Genomic DNA, 17101 nt, shown 5'->3' on the forward strand with positions numbered 1-17101 from the left:
GGGATGCCAAGGTCTCCCCCTCAAAATCCCAGGACCACACTCCTCCTCTGGAGCAGGGGTGTAGCTGTGGGATGTGGCTCATGCTGGCTGGAGCAGGAGCCTTGTTTTCCTGCCAAGTGCTTCTTGGGGCAGAGCTTTGCATGTGGAATTGCAGGGCTGTATCAATGGTGATAAAAATAGCCATGTGCAGAGTGTTATCACAACCTCTGCTTCAGCTGTCACCCAGCCAAGCCCTGAACATGGACAGCCCTGGCCAGCCCCACACAAGGAGAACTCCACCAGCCACCTGAGGCACTTCCCTGCTTCCTAAATTCTATCACTGCTTCAGCATCCAAAGCTAAAATCATCAGGGAAGGCGTTGGAGGAGAGGAAGGCTTGGGAAGGGCCTCTGGAATCAATTCAAAGTGATTTACTTTTCTTTCTGATCATCATTTGTAAATTTTTGGGAGTGGCTTTTTTTTATTTCTGAGAGAACCAGTGATTGCAGGTCTGACAGACTGCTGAGACTGCTGAGATGTCCAAAATCATCCTGTAAATACATATTTGCACCAGAAGTGTTTCAGTCCTCAAAGAGGAAGCTCGGCTGTGCCATGTGGCTGGAGAGATACAGCACAAAGACAGCAAGCACTGAGAAAAGTATTGTAGCAAGCAAGTTGTGAAAGGCTTGAACAGAATGATGGAATATCCTGAGCTGGAAGGCACCCTCAGGGATCACCCAGCGCAGCCCCTGGCCCTGCACAGACACCCCAACAACCCCACCCTGGGCATCCCTGGCAGCGCTGTCCCAACGCTCTGGAGCTCTGGCAGCCTCGGGGCCGTGCCCATTCCCTGGGGAGCCTGGGCAGTGCCCAGCACCCTCTGGGGGAAGAACCTTTCCCTGATCTCCAGCCTGACCCTCCCTGACACAGCTCCAGCCGTTCCCTGGGCCCTGTCCCTGGTCACCAGAAGTTGTGTCCTTTGCAACAGGAGTCAGAAAGATGCTGGGAAAAGTCACTTCTGCAGTCTCAGCAGTTCATTGCCTCATAGTCAGTGTCTTTAGCAGGATAAAATCTTTGCAGAGCTGTTTGTTGTTCATCAAAGCCTGACTGACAGGTGGAATTTACTCCCTGAAAGTCCTCTTCAGTGGTAGCAAACACTGAGGTTCCTTCGATCCCAGGCAGGACCCTCTCTGATCCCTGTCCTGAGCCTTGATCCCACTCTTCCGGGTTTCCAATGAGTGTCAAAATCCTATCAGCAACTCAGACCCTCCACATCTACCTGTTCCCAACCATCTGCACCTCCATTCCCATTGCTGTCCCTGGCCCCCACCGGCCCTCGCCGAGGTGGCCCGGGAGTGAGGGATGGAGCTGATCCCGCTCTGCTGTGCCGGGAATGCCCCATCCCTGGGCTCACCTGGCTCCCTGTGTTTGATAGCGCACCTGGGAAGGGTGGCAGTGCCCTGTGGCCCCCAAGCCGGCTTTGGCAGTGCAGCTCTGTTTGCTCTGGACGTGCAGATCAAAGGGCTCCGCCTGAGCCACCGCGGCCCAGCCCAGCGTTCTGCTCACGTTCCGTCTGCCCGAGGGCTCCAGAGGCTGCCTGGGAGGAGGTGGGTGACCCCGAGGTCCTGGCTGCCTTACCTCACCAGGGTGGCATGTGTGCTCGGCTGGGTGGGTCTCTGAGCTGTCCCTCCCCGCTGGGAGAGCCATGGCACTGCTGATCCTAGAGCAGCCCTGCAGCTCTGGCTCCACCTGAGCTTCTCCCCGATGAGCAGGGGCAACCAGGGAGAGCTGCAGGTGGGAGTCAGGCCCTGTGACAGCCCTGCTGCTGCCTGGTGACAGGCAACGACCTGAGCACATCTCTGCTGTCCGTGGAGGTCAGCAGGGCTAACGGGGCTGCACGTCCCTCCCCAGCAAATCCAGCTCTGAAGCATAGGAGCACCTGGCCCACGGACAGCTGGGGAATGGTTAGGTTTGTGTGTTGCTGTGATTGCAAGGTCACCAACTAGTTCACCTCCATAGCTTTTGGCAGAAACCATCCGTGAGCCGCAGGGCTCTGGCAAGAGCAGGCACTGCAGCCCAACACAAGCTCAGGAGCCAAGGTGGGAACGGTTTCCTCAGTCCAAGCAGGTGCTTCTTTCTCCTGGGAAGAGACGCAGACCCAGCGGCAGGTGTGGACACAGGTTACAGTACAAAACGTCCACTGAAGCTTCTGTTGTTTTGGACAGGCGAAGCTGGCGGGGGAGCGTGGAGCCCGTGCGATCCTTTTCGATATCACCGACGATGAAAGTGCTGCTGATCAGGTACAGACCCCAGGGATACCCTCAGTTAAAACACAGTGCTCTTGTCCCATCCCAAAATGTGCTCAGGCCAGGACCCCCAGCCACCAGTGGGAGGTCCCGGGAGGATGTTGCTAATGTTGGATGTTGGCTCTTACCCCACACACAGACACTCTGCGTGGCACATCCATGCTCTTGGAAGACATTGTATGGTCAATCGAGCTTTTCTGCCAGGAGCTGGATGCTTCCTCTTGGGAAGTTACAGATTTCCCCATCCCATCTAGTCCAGACAGCCCAGTGTACCTCGGGAAGGGTGATTTCTCAAGTTTTCAAGCCAAAGTCACAGCACCCTGCTTTGCTGTTGGTGCAGGTTTAACCTTGGTTTAGACACCTCCAAAGGTCCCTTTCCCCAGCACTGCTGTCATCTCTGGAAGGGAATCAATTCCCCATCCAGATAATCCAGGGATATGAAAAACATCCAGCTTTAGGTAGGGAACAGACAGGGGAGCTGGTGCCTGAGCTTATACAAACTCTGGGCTGACTCCTTGCTGGATCCATCCCTTGTGGCTCTTTCATGCACTTACAACTTAATTTCTGGCACCAGAGAAACACAGCAGCAAATGCAGGTCCATGAGGTGATGCCGAGGTTGCTCAGATCCCAGTCTCTGATCCCTACCCCGAGCCTCAGCTCCCACTTTTCCAGCTTTCCCATTTGGTACACCAAAGCCAAGAGTGTCAAATCCTGTCAACAACTCGGAGCCTTTGGCCTCACCTCCATGGTCTTCCTGACCATCTGCACCTCCATTCACATCTCCTTCCTTGTCCACCGACCTTTGGATTCCCCCAGGTATCCCCCCAGGGTATAGGAAGGGGTTACTAGGTCTGATGGCCACCCTGATCCAGGTCAGTGTGGAGGAGAGCAGGCTCGGACACTTGCTGAGCCAGCCCGTGCCAGGCTGCCTGGAGCACAGTGGAAAACTGCCAGCGTGACCAGGAACAAGCAGAACGTCCTTAGGGAGGAGGGGAACTGGATAGGTCCAGAGCAGAGGAAGCGTTTCTGTGGTGAAGGCAGCACTCAGCAGTGCTGTCAGCACTTCCACAGGGAAGAGGAGGGACCAAGAGCTTTTGCACAGGGGCTTGAAAGGAGCTCACGAGACACCAAGCAATGTCCAGTTTTGCACGAGGAGTCACCAGCGGGGAAAATGAAGAAATCCATGCTGGAAAATTGGTAAAAGAGAAGCTTCCATCTGATTCATCATAGAGGGATAGCATAAATTTGGGGGAGCAGTCAGTCTCTGAAGTGTCGCAAGAAGCATCATGAGGAACAGAGGTGCCTGGGGGGCCAGGATCATCCTTGTTTCAGGCTGTTCTGGATCAGCTCTCACTGTGTTTGTTTCTTTGCAGCTGAGGAAGCCCAGAGGCCTGAGCCAGCCCGTGGTCCTGATCAGGGGCCACGATGCTGAGCTCCTCATGGGCGTCGTGAACAAGAACAGAGAGGCCCACGTGAAGATAGAGGTCAAGGAGCCACCAGCTTGGGTGAGAGACACATGATTCTCACTGTACCTGCCCTCCAACCTGCTGGGCTTTCCCAAGCTTTCCTCCTCAGGATGGAGATCACGGCCTGTTGCAGGAGTTGTCTGTAGCATTCAGACCTGCTGCAAGTAAAGGCTCAAGAGCGCTTTGAGCTTACCTAGTTTCTTTTGCTCAATGTCATGAGTGAGGTGAGGGGATTTTCTGTCTTTTCAAGTAAGACCAAGCCTTGATTTTCTCATCTTGTGCTACCTTAGACCATGGTCTCAAGGGAGCTGAGATGTTGCAAGACAGAGTTATTCCATTCTTGGAGGGATGTGCAGAAAAGACTGAACCCTTTTTTCTTTTACGTGTAAAGAGCAAAAGAGGAAGAGCTTGGCCAAGGATGGTATTTTCCAAGGCTGATGGTCCAGAAGAGATTGAGATTCCCCTAGCCTCTAACTCCCACCAAGAGAATTTCCACAGAAGAGTAATTTCTGTCCTGTTTTATCCAACAGCCAGACTACGACGTGTGGATTCTTCTCACGGTGGTCAGCACTGTGGTTGTCATCATTCTGATTTTTGTTGTCCGCACAAAGTGCCAGCTGAACAGGACTCAGGTAGGGATCTCATGGAGCAGACGTGTCTGGGCAAACAGGAGTACAGGAAAAGCAGGAACAGACACTGGGAGAGGAAATGGGCAGATAGTGATAGGACAGGGAGAACAGTTTTAAACCAAGAGGAGAGATTTAGATTAGATGTGGGAAGAAATTCTTCCCTGTGACAGTGGGGAGGCCCTGGCACAGGATACCCAGAGCAGCTGTGGCTGCCCCATACCTGAAAGTGTCCAAGGCCAGGTTGGACAGGGCTTGGAGCAACCTGGGATGGTGGAAGGTGTCCCTGCCCATGGCAGGGGAATGGAATAAGATGAGCTTTGAGGTCCCTTCTAGTCCAAACCATTCCAAGATTCTATGATTGTATGATTTAGTATTCTTAATAGAAATTAAAAAATTAAATAATTATCTTCCCAGAGTCAGATGTATTTCCATATTTGAGAATATCTAATTAGTCCTATAGAGAGACAATCCTTTGGGGATCAAAAATTCAACACTGCTCAGTGATTTTGAATGTCTAGGGCCAGATGTCTCCTGCTGGTGACAAAGCCTACTCTGGCCAAGTCAGCTTAGACAGAAAGTCACCTCTGCAGATGAGTATTGTCCCCAAATTTCTGATAATCCCATTTTGAAGACGGGAGGGCAGAGTAAGGCTGAACCTCTCCTCAAGCCCCATCTGTCTCCGCAGGACTCGATGCAGCAGCAGACCCTGCAGGCCATCGGGCAATTGGCCACACGCCGCTACCAACCCCGGGCCCGGCCGGCCCCGCGCTGGGACTCGGCCAGCAGCTGCAGCTCCGCCCCGGTCTGTGCCATCTGCCTCGAGGAGTTCAGCGAGGGGCAGGTGGGTTTGGGCAGGGCTGCTGGGCGGCCACGGCTCTGCCTTCCCGGGTGGGGGGGTCAGCAGTGGGAGCTGAGCATGGCAGGAGCTGGAGGCCTGTGAGATGCTTCCTTCTGAGCTCCTGAGTGCTGGAAAGGGACTGCAGCCATGGAGGTGTGCCTGCCTGCCCCTAGGCTGGAAAGCCTCTGCTGAAGTCGTGTCTCCAGGCAGGTCTCCAGCTGTGGCTATGGGGTAAAATGCCCATAAAATGCCTGTGTTGAAATAGAGTGAAATTGGGTTTGCTTCTCCAGAGCACCCAGCCTGAAATCTGCCTATTCCCGAGGGCCTGCACCTCTCTGGATGTTCACAGAGCAGAACCGGAGGTGCTCCACAGCCCAGCTGGGCTGCAGATCCCTCACTGTTAGACATCTGTCCATCCTTCAAGGCTCACTTCCATCAAGAGGGACCCATCCAGGTCTTGGAACATGGTTCTCCTTGCTCATCCTCCTCCTCTCCACTTCTTTCTAGGAACTGCGGATCATCTCGTGCTCCCACGAGTTCCATCGGGAGTGTGTTGACCCTTGGCTGCAGCAACACCACACATGTCCGCTTTGCATGTTCAATATTCTTGGTAGGGCTCAGACACAGCATTTCCTGGCTGGGGACAGGGTTGTGTGCAGGATTGTGCCCAGGAGCTCCAGGTGCTCTTGGGAGATGGATCAGCAGGTCCTCGTGTCCCTGTGCACGGAGTGGACAGGACAGTCAGTGTGTGCATGGAAAGGAGTCCGTTGCCTGTGAGCCCCCCAGGGTACAGCGAGGTGCTGGGCTTGGGCTGGGACCTGCACCAAGAGGAGGGATTCCAGTCCTGGGGCCTGTGGGGAAGGAAGGTGGGATGTGGGAGCCGCGGCAGCAGGGAGAGTGCTGAGTGTGCAGGACCATCAGAGTGGTTTGGTGGTGGCAGCAAGGACTTGCAGAGCAGGGGTAGGACATGGGGCCATGGTGGGAGGGCAGTGAAGCATCAGTGCCGGGGCTGCTGCCGTGGGGCTGTGGGACGTGTGCTGGATACTCCCTTCTCTCTCTCCACAGCCAGAGACTCGGGGGAGCAGGCCACGGCTGCCAGCTCCAGGCTGGTCCCTCAGGACATGGAGCCTGGACGGCGACTCCACCTTTTCCGCCAGCATCCAGGACATGCCCTTTACCACCTCCCACACGCGTATCCTCAGAGGAACCTCAGGAGCTTTCTCCCAGAGCCAGCCCCCGGCAACCCCTTCTTCCACTCTCCAGAGCTCTCCCAGCTGGATTTTGGCACCATCCACTACATGCCCTACAGACCAACCACCTCCCTGCTGGCCTGCGGCCACGTGGCCCCGCTGGCCCCGGGCTTGCTGGGGCAGCAGCACCCCAACCCCTCTGCATGCGGGCAGGCGCTGGCACCCCACAGGACGTGTCCCCTTCAGCCCCAGCCCCCCTGCCTGGCGCCCAAGGCAGCCCTAGCACAGAAGCAGCACCGTGCATCCGCCCTGCGCCGTGGGCTTGGCCACGGGCACCAGCACAACAGCAGCGGCTCCGGGGAGAGCTATCTCACGGAGCACAGCGGGTACCTGGCTGACGGGCCGGGCAGCGACTCCAGCTCAGGGCCCTGCCACGGCTCCTCCAGTGACTCCATGTTGAACTGCACGGACGTCAGCCTGCAGGGCATCCACGGCAGCTGCTCCACCTTCCGCAGCTCCCTCAGCAGCGACTACGATCCCTTCGTGTACTGCAGCTCCGAGGGCCCCGCCACGGACCACGGCCAGGAGCAGCTGCGGCCGCCCAGGGAGAGGCGGCCCCGCTCCTTGGACCTGATGGTGCCCAGGGGTGCCGCTCCGGCCAAGCCCCAGGTGCTCAGCCATGTCCACTACCACCACCACCAGCACCACCACTACAGACGGGACTCGGAGTGTCCTCCTGGCCGGGCTGGGCAGGGGCCGGGGCCACGCAAATCCCGATACTCTGGGGCCAAGGTTGCCTTCCACAGTGCTCGGACACAAAAGAGGACTGAGAAAAGCCATCACTCTCAGCAGCCTCTGGAAAGCAGTGCTGTGCCGCAGGAGGCAGCTCCAGCAGGACAGCCAGCCTGTCCCCAGGAAGGCCGGAAGCCCCCTCACTCCCCCTCCACTTCTCCAAGCAGGTTGGACTTCAGTGTAGATGCCAACAGACAATTGGGAGCAGCTGGCACACCCCCTGTCCCACTGCCCCCCAGACACAGCTTACAGAGCAGGCATCACCGAAGGAAAAGAAAGTGTCCCCTGGAGCCCGACCCCGCTCTCCTGCCCAAGGACTCAGCCGAGCCCAGAGCCTGCGACACTCACCTTCCTCCCGGCCATCCTGCTGGCTACCGCTGCTCTCCCGAAGCCCAGCCCCTGATCCCAAGCGCTGCCCTGCCCAGCGGCTCCCGGCCGCTCTGGAAGTGTTTAGTGCCACAGTCCAGCTCCGAGCTGAGGAAGCAGGAGGAGGGGTTGTCAGGACGGGAGGGAAACCGCTCAGTTCCTGCAGATTTCTCAGGGACGGGCACCCCCAGACACAGTCTGAATGTCCGCCTTCACTGCCCATCTCAGCAGGGTGGTCCGGGTAAGTCTGGCCTTCGCCTCTCCTGGCAGCGAGCAGGTGAATGAGGGGGGTTTGGTGAAGGAACTCTGGCTGCCAGGACACCTGGTACCTTCCTGATGGGCTTTCCTACAGGAGCACTGACTGCAGGAGCATTCCAGAGCTCACCTGTGAGGGTGATGGCCTGAATGATGAGCAAGTGTGTTAAAGAGTGCACCAAACCCTGAAATACTGCAACTGAGAAATAAGGTGGCTAATTTTAGTTAAACATCTCTAGCAGCTGGAATATCTCCCAAAGGAAGGGGTGGGACCACGTTTTTCAGTGTCCTTGCACCAGTCTGGGTGTCTTACTGGCAGAGTCATTATCATTAAGGCTTTTTGGGCTCCAGTTGTTTTAGCTAAGCCCAGTTAACTGGAATCAGTGAGAAAGGAAGTGTGTGTGGCCCGGGGTAGTAGAACAGACTAAATGAGTTGCTGGATTTGCACATCCCTCATTTCTCACCTGCCTCTGTTGCGTGGGAGTTACTTTTTAGTGTCTTTTGGAAATCAGATGTAATTAAAGTTTGGCCCTTTGCCTAACTGCTGCACGTCTCTCACAAAGAGAGGGAGAATGCCTTTGAGATGAAGCTCTTTGAAAGAACCTGAGTTTAGCTCCCAGGTCTTGCTCTCTCTGGTCCTCTGAAGGCAGCAACCTGCGAGTCAGCAGGGGCAGGTGCTGGCTGGGAGCAGAGCCTGGCTTCCTTCCTTGCCCTGCCACTGACTCATTGCAGGTCCTCGGGCAAATCCTTTTGATTTAGGTACCAAACACAGATCTGGCTGTCTAATTTCTGTTAAAACACTGGCCTTAAACTCGTGACTCACTGTGCCCATTGTGCCGCAGAGATAATAACTTCCTCCCGCTGCTTGTCTATCCAGCCCCACCCCACGCCCAGGCTCCCGGTGCCGCGGAGGCAGCGGGGCAGGGGAGGCTGGATGGGCACGGTCCTGGCTCCCTGCAGCCCTCCGGCCTCCCAGACTCCCAGGAACAGATATTTTTCCCAGGTGCAGAAGTGCCTGCCTGACACTGCAGATAGGTGATAGGGAGGTTCTTCCAAGGCCTGGAGGGATGCTGGTGTTTGGAGAGATAAGGAGGCATCAGGGCAGAGATGCCTCTGGTTGCAGGGATGCCCTCCCAGGATATGCCACATGGAGAGAGCCCTTCTGGCTCAGGGCAGGCTACTCAGGGCTTGCTTTGAGCTCCCAAATGAGCCTGGGAGGGCTCCAAGAGCAGGAGTCTGTGTGCATAACACAGGGTGCTGAGCATTGCAAGGTCCATGCTGGGAAGCTTCTGTCTCTTTGGAAATGGTCCCAGTGGCCCCAATCTGTGCCTACCTCCTTATCTTCTCTGACCCCACCGAGAGCCAGTGCCAGCTGCTTTGCCAAGCACACCAAGCCTTCATTCCCTCTTCCCTCCCTGTTTCAGCAGGTAGAAGGACCAGTGTATCTGAAAGTGCTGTGGATCTATGTCTGTTCACTGCAGTAGCTTCTGTGGATGCTTTCAGGGCCAGCCAAAGAGTCAGAATTCCCTTGCAAGATTGAGAGAAGACAGATTAAGGATTTAACTTTATTAGGAGCAGAGGACAGAGCAGAGAGCTTGTGCAGGGCTTACGCAGAAAAGTCACCAAGCTGAAGACATTGGTTGACATAACACAACCTCTGAGTTTATAATCACTTTGGTTCTTTATCTTGGGAAAGGTATAAATCAATAGAGAAGAAGTAAAAAAGAGCAAAGAACAATCTCAATAGACAGTCCCATGCAAGCAGGACACAAAACACAGACAAGGAGACCAGGGAAAAATGCATCTCTGCCTCCAGATAAATGGCATAAGGCTAAAAATATAAGCGGATGAATTAGAAAGCCTAGCTTTAAATTAAAGTTTTGACATAAACTTTTCAGAAACCCAGTTTAAAAGAAAAGCAAACAGTGGGACCCTGTAATTCCTAGGGAAATTACAGAGGAGAAGAGTGTGTCTCTTCTGGTGGCATGGGAGAGACACTGCGCTAAGGAGAGTGTGAAGTCCAATGACAAGTGACACAAAAACCCCCAGTCGCCCCCAAACAGAAGGAGGGTGGCATTAGGGTCTGTGTATGTGTGTATATCTATACACACAGTGTATATCTATGTATGTGTGTATATAGATGTGTATATCTATATCTGTATATGTGTGTCTGTTCATGTAACACAGGCTGCAAAGATGAGCCTACACAGACAGGAGACTCCTATGAGAATAGTGCTAAAATAAGCAGGCAAAAGACTAAGATGCTTTTGGGCACAGGGATCATTTACAGCCCCAGAAAAGGGCTTGTCAAGCAGCAGAGCAGGGAGGGCACTCAGAAGCTGTTCTTCCAAAGCCAAGGTGTGGCTGGAGAAGGAAGTCAGAACAGAGCTGGATGCCAAGTGAAGTGCAGAGCCGTGGAGAGACAGGCCGGGGAATATTTCCATGAACAGCTTGTGTAAAACAGACTATTAATGCAAACGTTTTCAGCTCCATCAGAAGGGAGAAGGCTGCCTGGGCTTCTTCAGACCCAGGGAGTAACACAGGTCTGAGGGATGTTCAGGGGCTGTAAGTGCAGAGCAGAAGAGCAAACTACCTTTACTGCATTAGTGATCACCGGGGGAGTGCTAGGGGAGGTTCTCACCTTGCACAGCTCCCTTCAGGGCAGGGGGACAGGATCCCTCATGAATCAAATTGCCAGTTTGAGCACTTCTGAAATACAGTGGAGAGTAACAAGTTGCCAGAGGTACAGATCACCCACTGGGCATCCTTCAGGGCTCGAGCACGAAGCTGATAAATCCTGAGTGTGGCCTGCAATCTCTTACCCATGCCCAGAGCCAAGAAGAAGAGCTGAGGGCAGTATCAGCTGGAAATAGCTGAAGCCACAGAATGATGAGCCTGACTTTCCAGCCAAGCAAATTGTTAAAAATTCAAATGCAGGGTCTGACTTGTAGGCACATGGCTGAGTGTGAAAACCAGGGGAGGAGGCAACCCCGCTTTTGTAGGGAGAGATAACACCTGGCAGATCTTTTAGGGGAAGGAAGCTCTGAAAGGATAAAAGGGAAGGTGCTCTCATAGGTAAATAACTCACTGAAAAATAGGAGACAGAGTGCAGATCAGACTTAATGGAGGGAAATTACTCAGAGACGGAGAAAAGGGGAGTTTTCCAACTGTCTGAACCTTCCAGCAAGCTCATAAATATCTTGGACAAGGAGAGGAGATAACAAAGTGTGTAACATACAAAATCCGTCAGGATGTCAGCATTAAAACTGGATACAGAGTGTTACAGGAGGATCCCCTGCTGCTGAGCTGTCGGGTGAGGGAGTGCTGGGTGAAATCCCCTGTAAGTAGCACAAAATGCCACACATGAGCAGAGCCACTATTAAGTAAAATTCACAACGTTCCTGTTATTATTGTTGTTATTATCATCATCATTAGCATTAGCATTAGCTGGCTGGGAACTATGTGGGACAAGCAGAAAGTGCCTTTTATGCAGCTGTGTAAACCTGTGGTGATCTCACAGCTCCTGGTCACCAAAAAGTGTGGAAAAAGAAAGGGAAATCAGGCTTGGTGGAAGGGCAGAAAGGTATCTGGTACCATCCCAGCGATGGGTTTTTCTGAGAAAATAGAAAGAATAGTGAGACTTTCATGTGGGAAAAAAGTGATTAGCAGAGGATATGAAAGAGAGGATATGAAATTAGGAGAGCAGAGGAGAAGGCAGATAAGAGAGTACTTAGAACAAAGTAAGTGATGGCATCGAATGGGAACCAGAAGCTTTAAAACACCCAAAAGGCAACACATGGTGTGTAGTGAAACTGGTGCTGGTTGCCCAGGGGATGTAGATGCCAGAAGTAAAATGGTTTTGAGAGCCCAGATCAAGAGGTAGCAAATGCAGAGATGCAAATGCACCCTCTGGCTCAGGAAGTTCCTAAACCAGGGCTTCCAGAAGCTGCTGGTGCTCCTGTGGGATGCAGCACCCTCCAGGTGTGTGCTTACCTAGCCCAGCTCCCAGGTGAGGCTGAATCTTGGTCCACAGCCCCTGGGGAAATTCCGCTTGTGCAGGCAGTGCCATGCACTGGCATCACAGGGAGTAACTGTGGATGATCCCAAAGAGCCTTTTGCATGACCTTGGAGTTTATGCCTCTTCCTTGAGCACCTCCATCAGCCGATCTTGGCGGGCTTTGCATCCGCGACTCTTCTCTTGCCTGGGAGAGGCCACACCTGGGAGTCGCGTCCCTGGAGAATCAATCCTGGAGCAATGCTGATGGATCCTCTTAAGGGAAGACAGACAACTGGCAGTGAATTCCAGCTGGATGGCTTCCTGAACCGCCCCGGCACACCCGGAAAGCATCCCAGAGCAGCCACATTACTCCAGCACAGGCTGATGAAATCTCTTGATTTCTCTCCCTGGGAAATCTCACCTCCTGCAGTGCTCTCGGCATCCTCCCCCTCTCCTCCCTCCTGCTCATCCTGAGTCCCTTTCATGTCATGTCTTTGATCTTTACTAGGGAGGGGGAAAGGGATTAGAAGGCAGAAAAAGACCACCCTTAAAACCTAACACGCAAAGAGCACGATTTCTGTGGTGTCATCAAGGTGTGCTCCAGGTCAGTGCCCTGCCATGGCCAGTCCAGCAGCCGAGGTTCTCCCAGCTCTTCAGTTCATGATCTTTTCTTAGCACAAGCAGGGGAAACTCATGCAGGCACAGCTTTCAGAAAATGTTTTAGTAATGTTATTTGAGACTGAAGGCATCTGAACACAGAGGGATTGAAGCTGGGCAGTCTCTGTTTGGGTTGCACATAAGCTGGTGGCAAGGAAAGCAGTTGGAAATGGCTGATTCCACATACTTGTGACTCAAGTCACAAATGCAAGATCTGCTCAAACTCTTTCTTCAGGTACTACAGCCATGCTTGCACATGTGTGTACATGTACAACACCATGTGCATTCATTTTCCCACATTGATTAGCTAATCAGTGCTAATCATTGTTTTTCCAAGCAGAATCTCCTGTGTTTGTTTGCTTCCCACATATTTAATTTTAAAGGCTCTGCTCCTACAGCTGGTGATAAGCAACCAACAAGAATTTGTTGTGACTGTTCTGAAAAGTTGTTTTAAATTGCCCTCTATAGATCTATATGTGGGCATTTCTTTCCTTTGATCTCAGGAACATTCAGGAAAAGGGAAATAGGAAAAATCATGTCTGTATGCCTTTGCTGGGCTATGCTTACCTTGTATAAGAGTTCTGGGCAGGCTTAAGAGATCTGGGAAGGGACCGTGGTGTGTGTGACAACAGGCAGTGACTTAGAGAGAAAGGGGCTGTCTGGAGCAGTGGCTTGGGTGCAGCTTTTTAGGCAGCCCTGTTGTTGGATGGTTCCAAGTAAACTGCTCAGCACCTGCCTGTCAATAATTCCCCAGGTGGAAGGGGCTGGGGAAGAGCCTGAGCCTGAGCTGGACTCAGAAGCAATTTGTGCAACCTGTGGAACACCGTGGAACATGTGTCATTCCTGTCTTGCATCACTGCTCTCTGCTCTTATTGCCTGGAGTTCTGTTGCACGCTCTGTGAGATATGAATTGGTGTTACTTTCCAGTCCTAATAATTTTTCAGTCAGCTGTACAGATTTTCACAAAGAGCAAACATCAAAAAGCCTCAAAAGCAAACACCTAGCAGTGATGTGAATCCTGGGGTGCCCTTAGCCTGCCTCTTCTGAAATATTTGAGGAGCAGCTTGATGTCTTATCTTTAGATTTTATTGTACTTCACCTTAGAGGAATAAAATGGTTGGGAGGTGGCCAGAAAATTTCCTCTGAAAAACTGGGAGAAACTTCATAGAATCATGGAATATCCTGAATTGGAAGAGACCCACAAGGATTATCAAGTCCAGTCCCTGGCCCTGCACAGACATCCCAACAATCCCACCCTGTGCACCCCTGAGAGCATTGTGCAAACGCTCCTGGAGCTCTGGCAGCCTTGAGGCCATGCCCATTCCCTGGGGAGCCTGTTCCAGTGGCTTAGTGGCTTTTTTAGTAGCTTTCACTTAGTGGTTTTTCCTGCAGCATGTGTTCTCTGGATTGCGGGGTCAAGGCCCCAGCAGCTGCAGAGCCTGGGAATGTTCAGCCAGGTGTAGCTGACACTTTTCTTTCTCCTTTTCTTTGAATGCAGCATCTGAAGAGGAGGTCCAGGATGTCCACGAACACTCAGTTTAATAAAACACTGGCCTGTTTGCTCGCTGGGAGATGGAGTGGACACAGATGTTCATGGAGCTGCTCACATCTGGCTCTGCCCAGCCCTGCCCCGCCGAGACACAGACTGCCAAGAGCAACGGGACACTCGTGGTCTCCTGACACGTCCCCACGGCCCGAGGTCACCCAGACAGAGCGCGGCTCTCCGGGCCCGTCTCCGCTGAAGGCACAGGCAGCCCATCGTCATCCCGTGGCATCGCTCCGAGCTGGGCAGGGCTCCCGGGGAGAGCTCACCGAGTGAGTGCAAGCTGCTATTTTGGCATGTTCATGCCACAGAAGGTTTTGCTAAACACTGCAAAAATAAACAAGCCTTCGAGACCAAAAGCTGCAGAAATTACTTTCTGTGGCCTGGTAGCTCCTGACTTCATTTCCTCACTTAGGTCAAAAGCCAGACTTCTTCAATTAACTTTTCCATGCTTATTTCAGACACAGGAACAAGCTATTCTCCATCTCACCGCTCACAGGGCTGCCCTGCAAGGTGCTGCTTCTGACTTCAGTGGAAACCAAGAGCTCTCACCACTTTTGGTCACCTCAGTGTCCCTCAGCTGACGCCGTCTTGGCCACTGGCTGTGTTTGCCAGCAGCAGGAGAGGGGAAGACACAGGGACGTCAGCATTTCTGGGAAGGAGCTGGGTCAGACTCTTTCCATTGCAAAGAATCCACCCTCTCATCTGGCAGTGTGAACAAGTCTCTCACTCATCCTCTTAACTCCTCCACCTACCCTCAAATAGCTGTCATGGCCAACCCTGCTAAAAGCATATTTCAAACATATCTCAGATGTCCCCATCCACTGGAGTTATAGAAAATCCTGGAGTTCACGTGGCTCCTGCTTCTCTCCTTCCTCTCATTGCCCCAAGACACAGCAAAAATTCCCAGCAAAAGCCTCCATAATAAATGCAGAGCAGAGCTCTATCCATCACCCAGCCTTAACTTCATATTTCTGAGACTCCTGAAATGATCCTTCAAAAGGATTTTTCTGTCTTTTCCAACATTTTGATGATTTAGGGAGAAAACTTGACAAATCATCAGGCTCTGGTTTATTACTTCCCCCCCCATTTATGAGTATTTTGGATTTTTCTGAATGTCACTAGTTCTTATTTCCTACATCTCATAATTTGCAGACATTTAAGCAAAATAAAACCTGCCAAATGCAAAACACATAGAACCCATGCAGCTTTCAAACAGCAAAGAATTCCTGTCAAGTTCATTGCCCTAAATGATCAGTCAGGCCAAAGAATCAGCCAGATTCCCACATGAAGTGCACATTTCTATGGCACCAAGTGCTTCCAAGCACGGGGAAGCATTGGTGAGGATACAACACTGGAGCTGAAGATAACTCCTGACAGTTGAAACTTGATGTAGGGACAGACTTTCCCTTCTGCTCAGTAAAGCTTCCTGTGTCTTCCCTTGAAGCAGCAGCTTCTCAAGAGAGTGCTCTGGTGATGCAGTCCCAGTTCAGGATAATCCTCTGCCTTTCTTTGTTGGTGGGAAAGCTTTTTATGGGGTTTGCTGCCCTTAATCCTCGAAAAAAGCATCTTTGTCCCAGCTGCTAATCAGTCCCTGGCAGTCAAGTGATCAGCCAATAGCACTGTTCTAAACCCAACATTATTCCCTTGTAGTGCTCATTCCGTGTCTCCTGTGACCAGGCCCCTTTGGGACCTTTCAGTCTAGGGAAGAGCTGAATTTCTTTCATCAAAGAACCCAGCAGAATTACATTTAGACCTTTCCAGGCTCTTGCTTGTCCTCCAGTGCAAGCAGAAGACACAAGCTCAGATGTTTTCTCCTGTGCAGGGAAGTCAATCTTAAACTAGAGGAAAAATCCAGGAGTGGATCTGGATTCACCCCAATTCAGCTTCTTGTGCTCCTGGTCCGTGGCTTGTCTGAACCAGCTCCCCATGTCCTTGACCATCCTGGAAGGCTCAGAGTCAGGGTGCTCCCTCTGCTTTCTTTAGGAGTCAGGAAGGCAGAGAGCCTCCAGGGATGCATTTCACTGCTCAGAGGAACAAGTGCAGCTCTAACGTCCTCTCTTTCCCTCGTTATCCCTAACAAAAGAGGAGATTCCTGAATTTGCAAGCCACAAGCTTCTTTGGGAAAGTGGTCAGCACTCGTGCACCCTGTGCACTCCCCACTGCAGTATTACCAGGCTGCCAGGGCAACGCCTGCTTCCAAGTGTCTCCTTTTCCTGACCTTATGCTGCTGTTCCTTTTCACGTAGAAAAGGCTGGAGTGCAGGTCTGCCTCGGTGGGGGCTCAGGGGGAGGAGAGGAAGGTGGGTTTGAAAGATCCTCCTCAGTAGATGGATGACTATCCTTGGCTGCCTGGAAGGGAAGAAGCAGGATCTGAGAAAATAGGGAATGGTTCCTCACAATTCCTTTACCTCTGGCTTCTGAGTGATGCTTTTGAGTGCTCAGTGCCTGTGGGCTCCGCCATGGAATCTCTCCAGCATCCCTGCAATGATGCAGAGTTCATTTTCCTTCCTTGCATCCAAAGTCACAGCCGAAAACTGATGGAAGCCAGAGCATCCCAAGCTCCCTCTATCCAAGCTGAAGGTCCAGCCCTTCCCCAGGGACCCCTTTCCCCGGAGCTCCCACCCCCTGAACTGGGCATGTGGTCAGGCTGGCTGGGTACCTCCCCTCCTACACAAATCCTTCAGATCCTTTGGAAATGTGAATATCGGTTCGTTTTGTTGTTGCTTTTTGTTTCGTTTGTTTTTTTGCTGAGTCTGTCCTGGCTCTCGGGGCTTGGGAATAAATTATGACCCAGGAAAAAAAAAAAACAAACACCACACACAGAAGAAAAAAAAAGGAAGAATACGTTTTATATATATGCAAAACTGTGTATTTATGTCCGATAAACACAAAGATGTGTGAATATGCTGATGTGCTCAGAAATATATTTATTTACTAATATATTTATCCATGTACCAGTCTGCTGCCTGCGTTTGTTCTTTGTGCGCGGGGCTGCGCTGCCGGAGGAGCCCCGCGGGGAGGGACCCCCGGCCCAGCCCGGCCCAGCCCGGCCCTTCCCGGGCCCGGCAGAGCCCCCGCCCG

At 52.4% G+C, this 17101-nt stretch overlaps 1 protein-coding gene across 3 annotated transcripts in view; it reads left to right on the plus strand.

The window, feature by feature from the left end:
• RNF43 (ring finger protein 43) overlaps positions 1 to 16974 on the plus strand; it is a 60855-nt gene extending 43881 nt beyond the window's left edge. For 2 of the 3 annotated variants that reach the window (XM_032129995.1, XM_032129994.1), the window contains exons 5-11: positions 2204 to 2278; positions 3659 to 3790; positions 4282 to 4383; positions 5066 to 5221; positions 5726 to 5828; positions 6284 to 7807; positions 13974 to 16974. In XM_032129995.1, the coding sequence (XP_031985886.1) occupies positions 2204 to 2278; positions 3659 to 3790; positions 4282 to 4383; positions 5066 to 5221; positions 5726 to 5828; positions 6284 to 7807; positions 13974 to 14017 (2136 nt within the window). In that variant the 3' untranslated portion in view covers positions 14018 to 16974. The remainder of the gene's footprint in view (positions 1 to 2203; positions 2279 to 3658; positions 3791 to 4281; positions 4384 to 5065; positions 5222 to 5725; positions 5829 to 6283; positions 7808 to 13973) is intronic. The other variant, XR_004243977.1, reaches the window with a different exon arrangement.
• The last annotated feature ends 127 nt before the right edge of the window (positions 16975 to 17101 follow it).

The sequence above is a fragment of the Corvus moneduloides genome, chromosome 20 (assembly GCF_009650955.1).
Source record: "Corvus moneduloides isolate bCorMon1 chromosome 20, bCorMon1.pri, whole genome shotgun sequence".
NCBI lineage: Eukaryota > Metazoa > Chordata > Aves > Passeriformes > Corvidae > Corvus > Corvus moneduloides.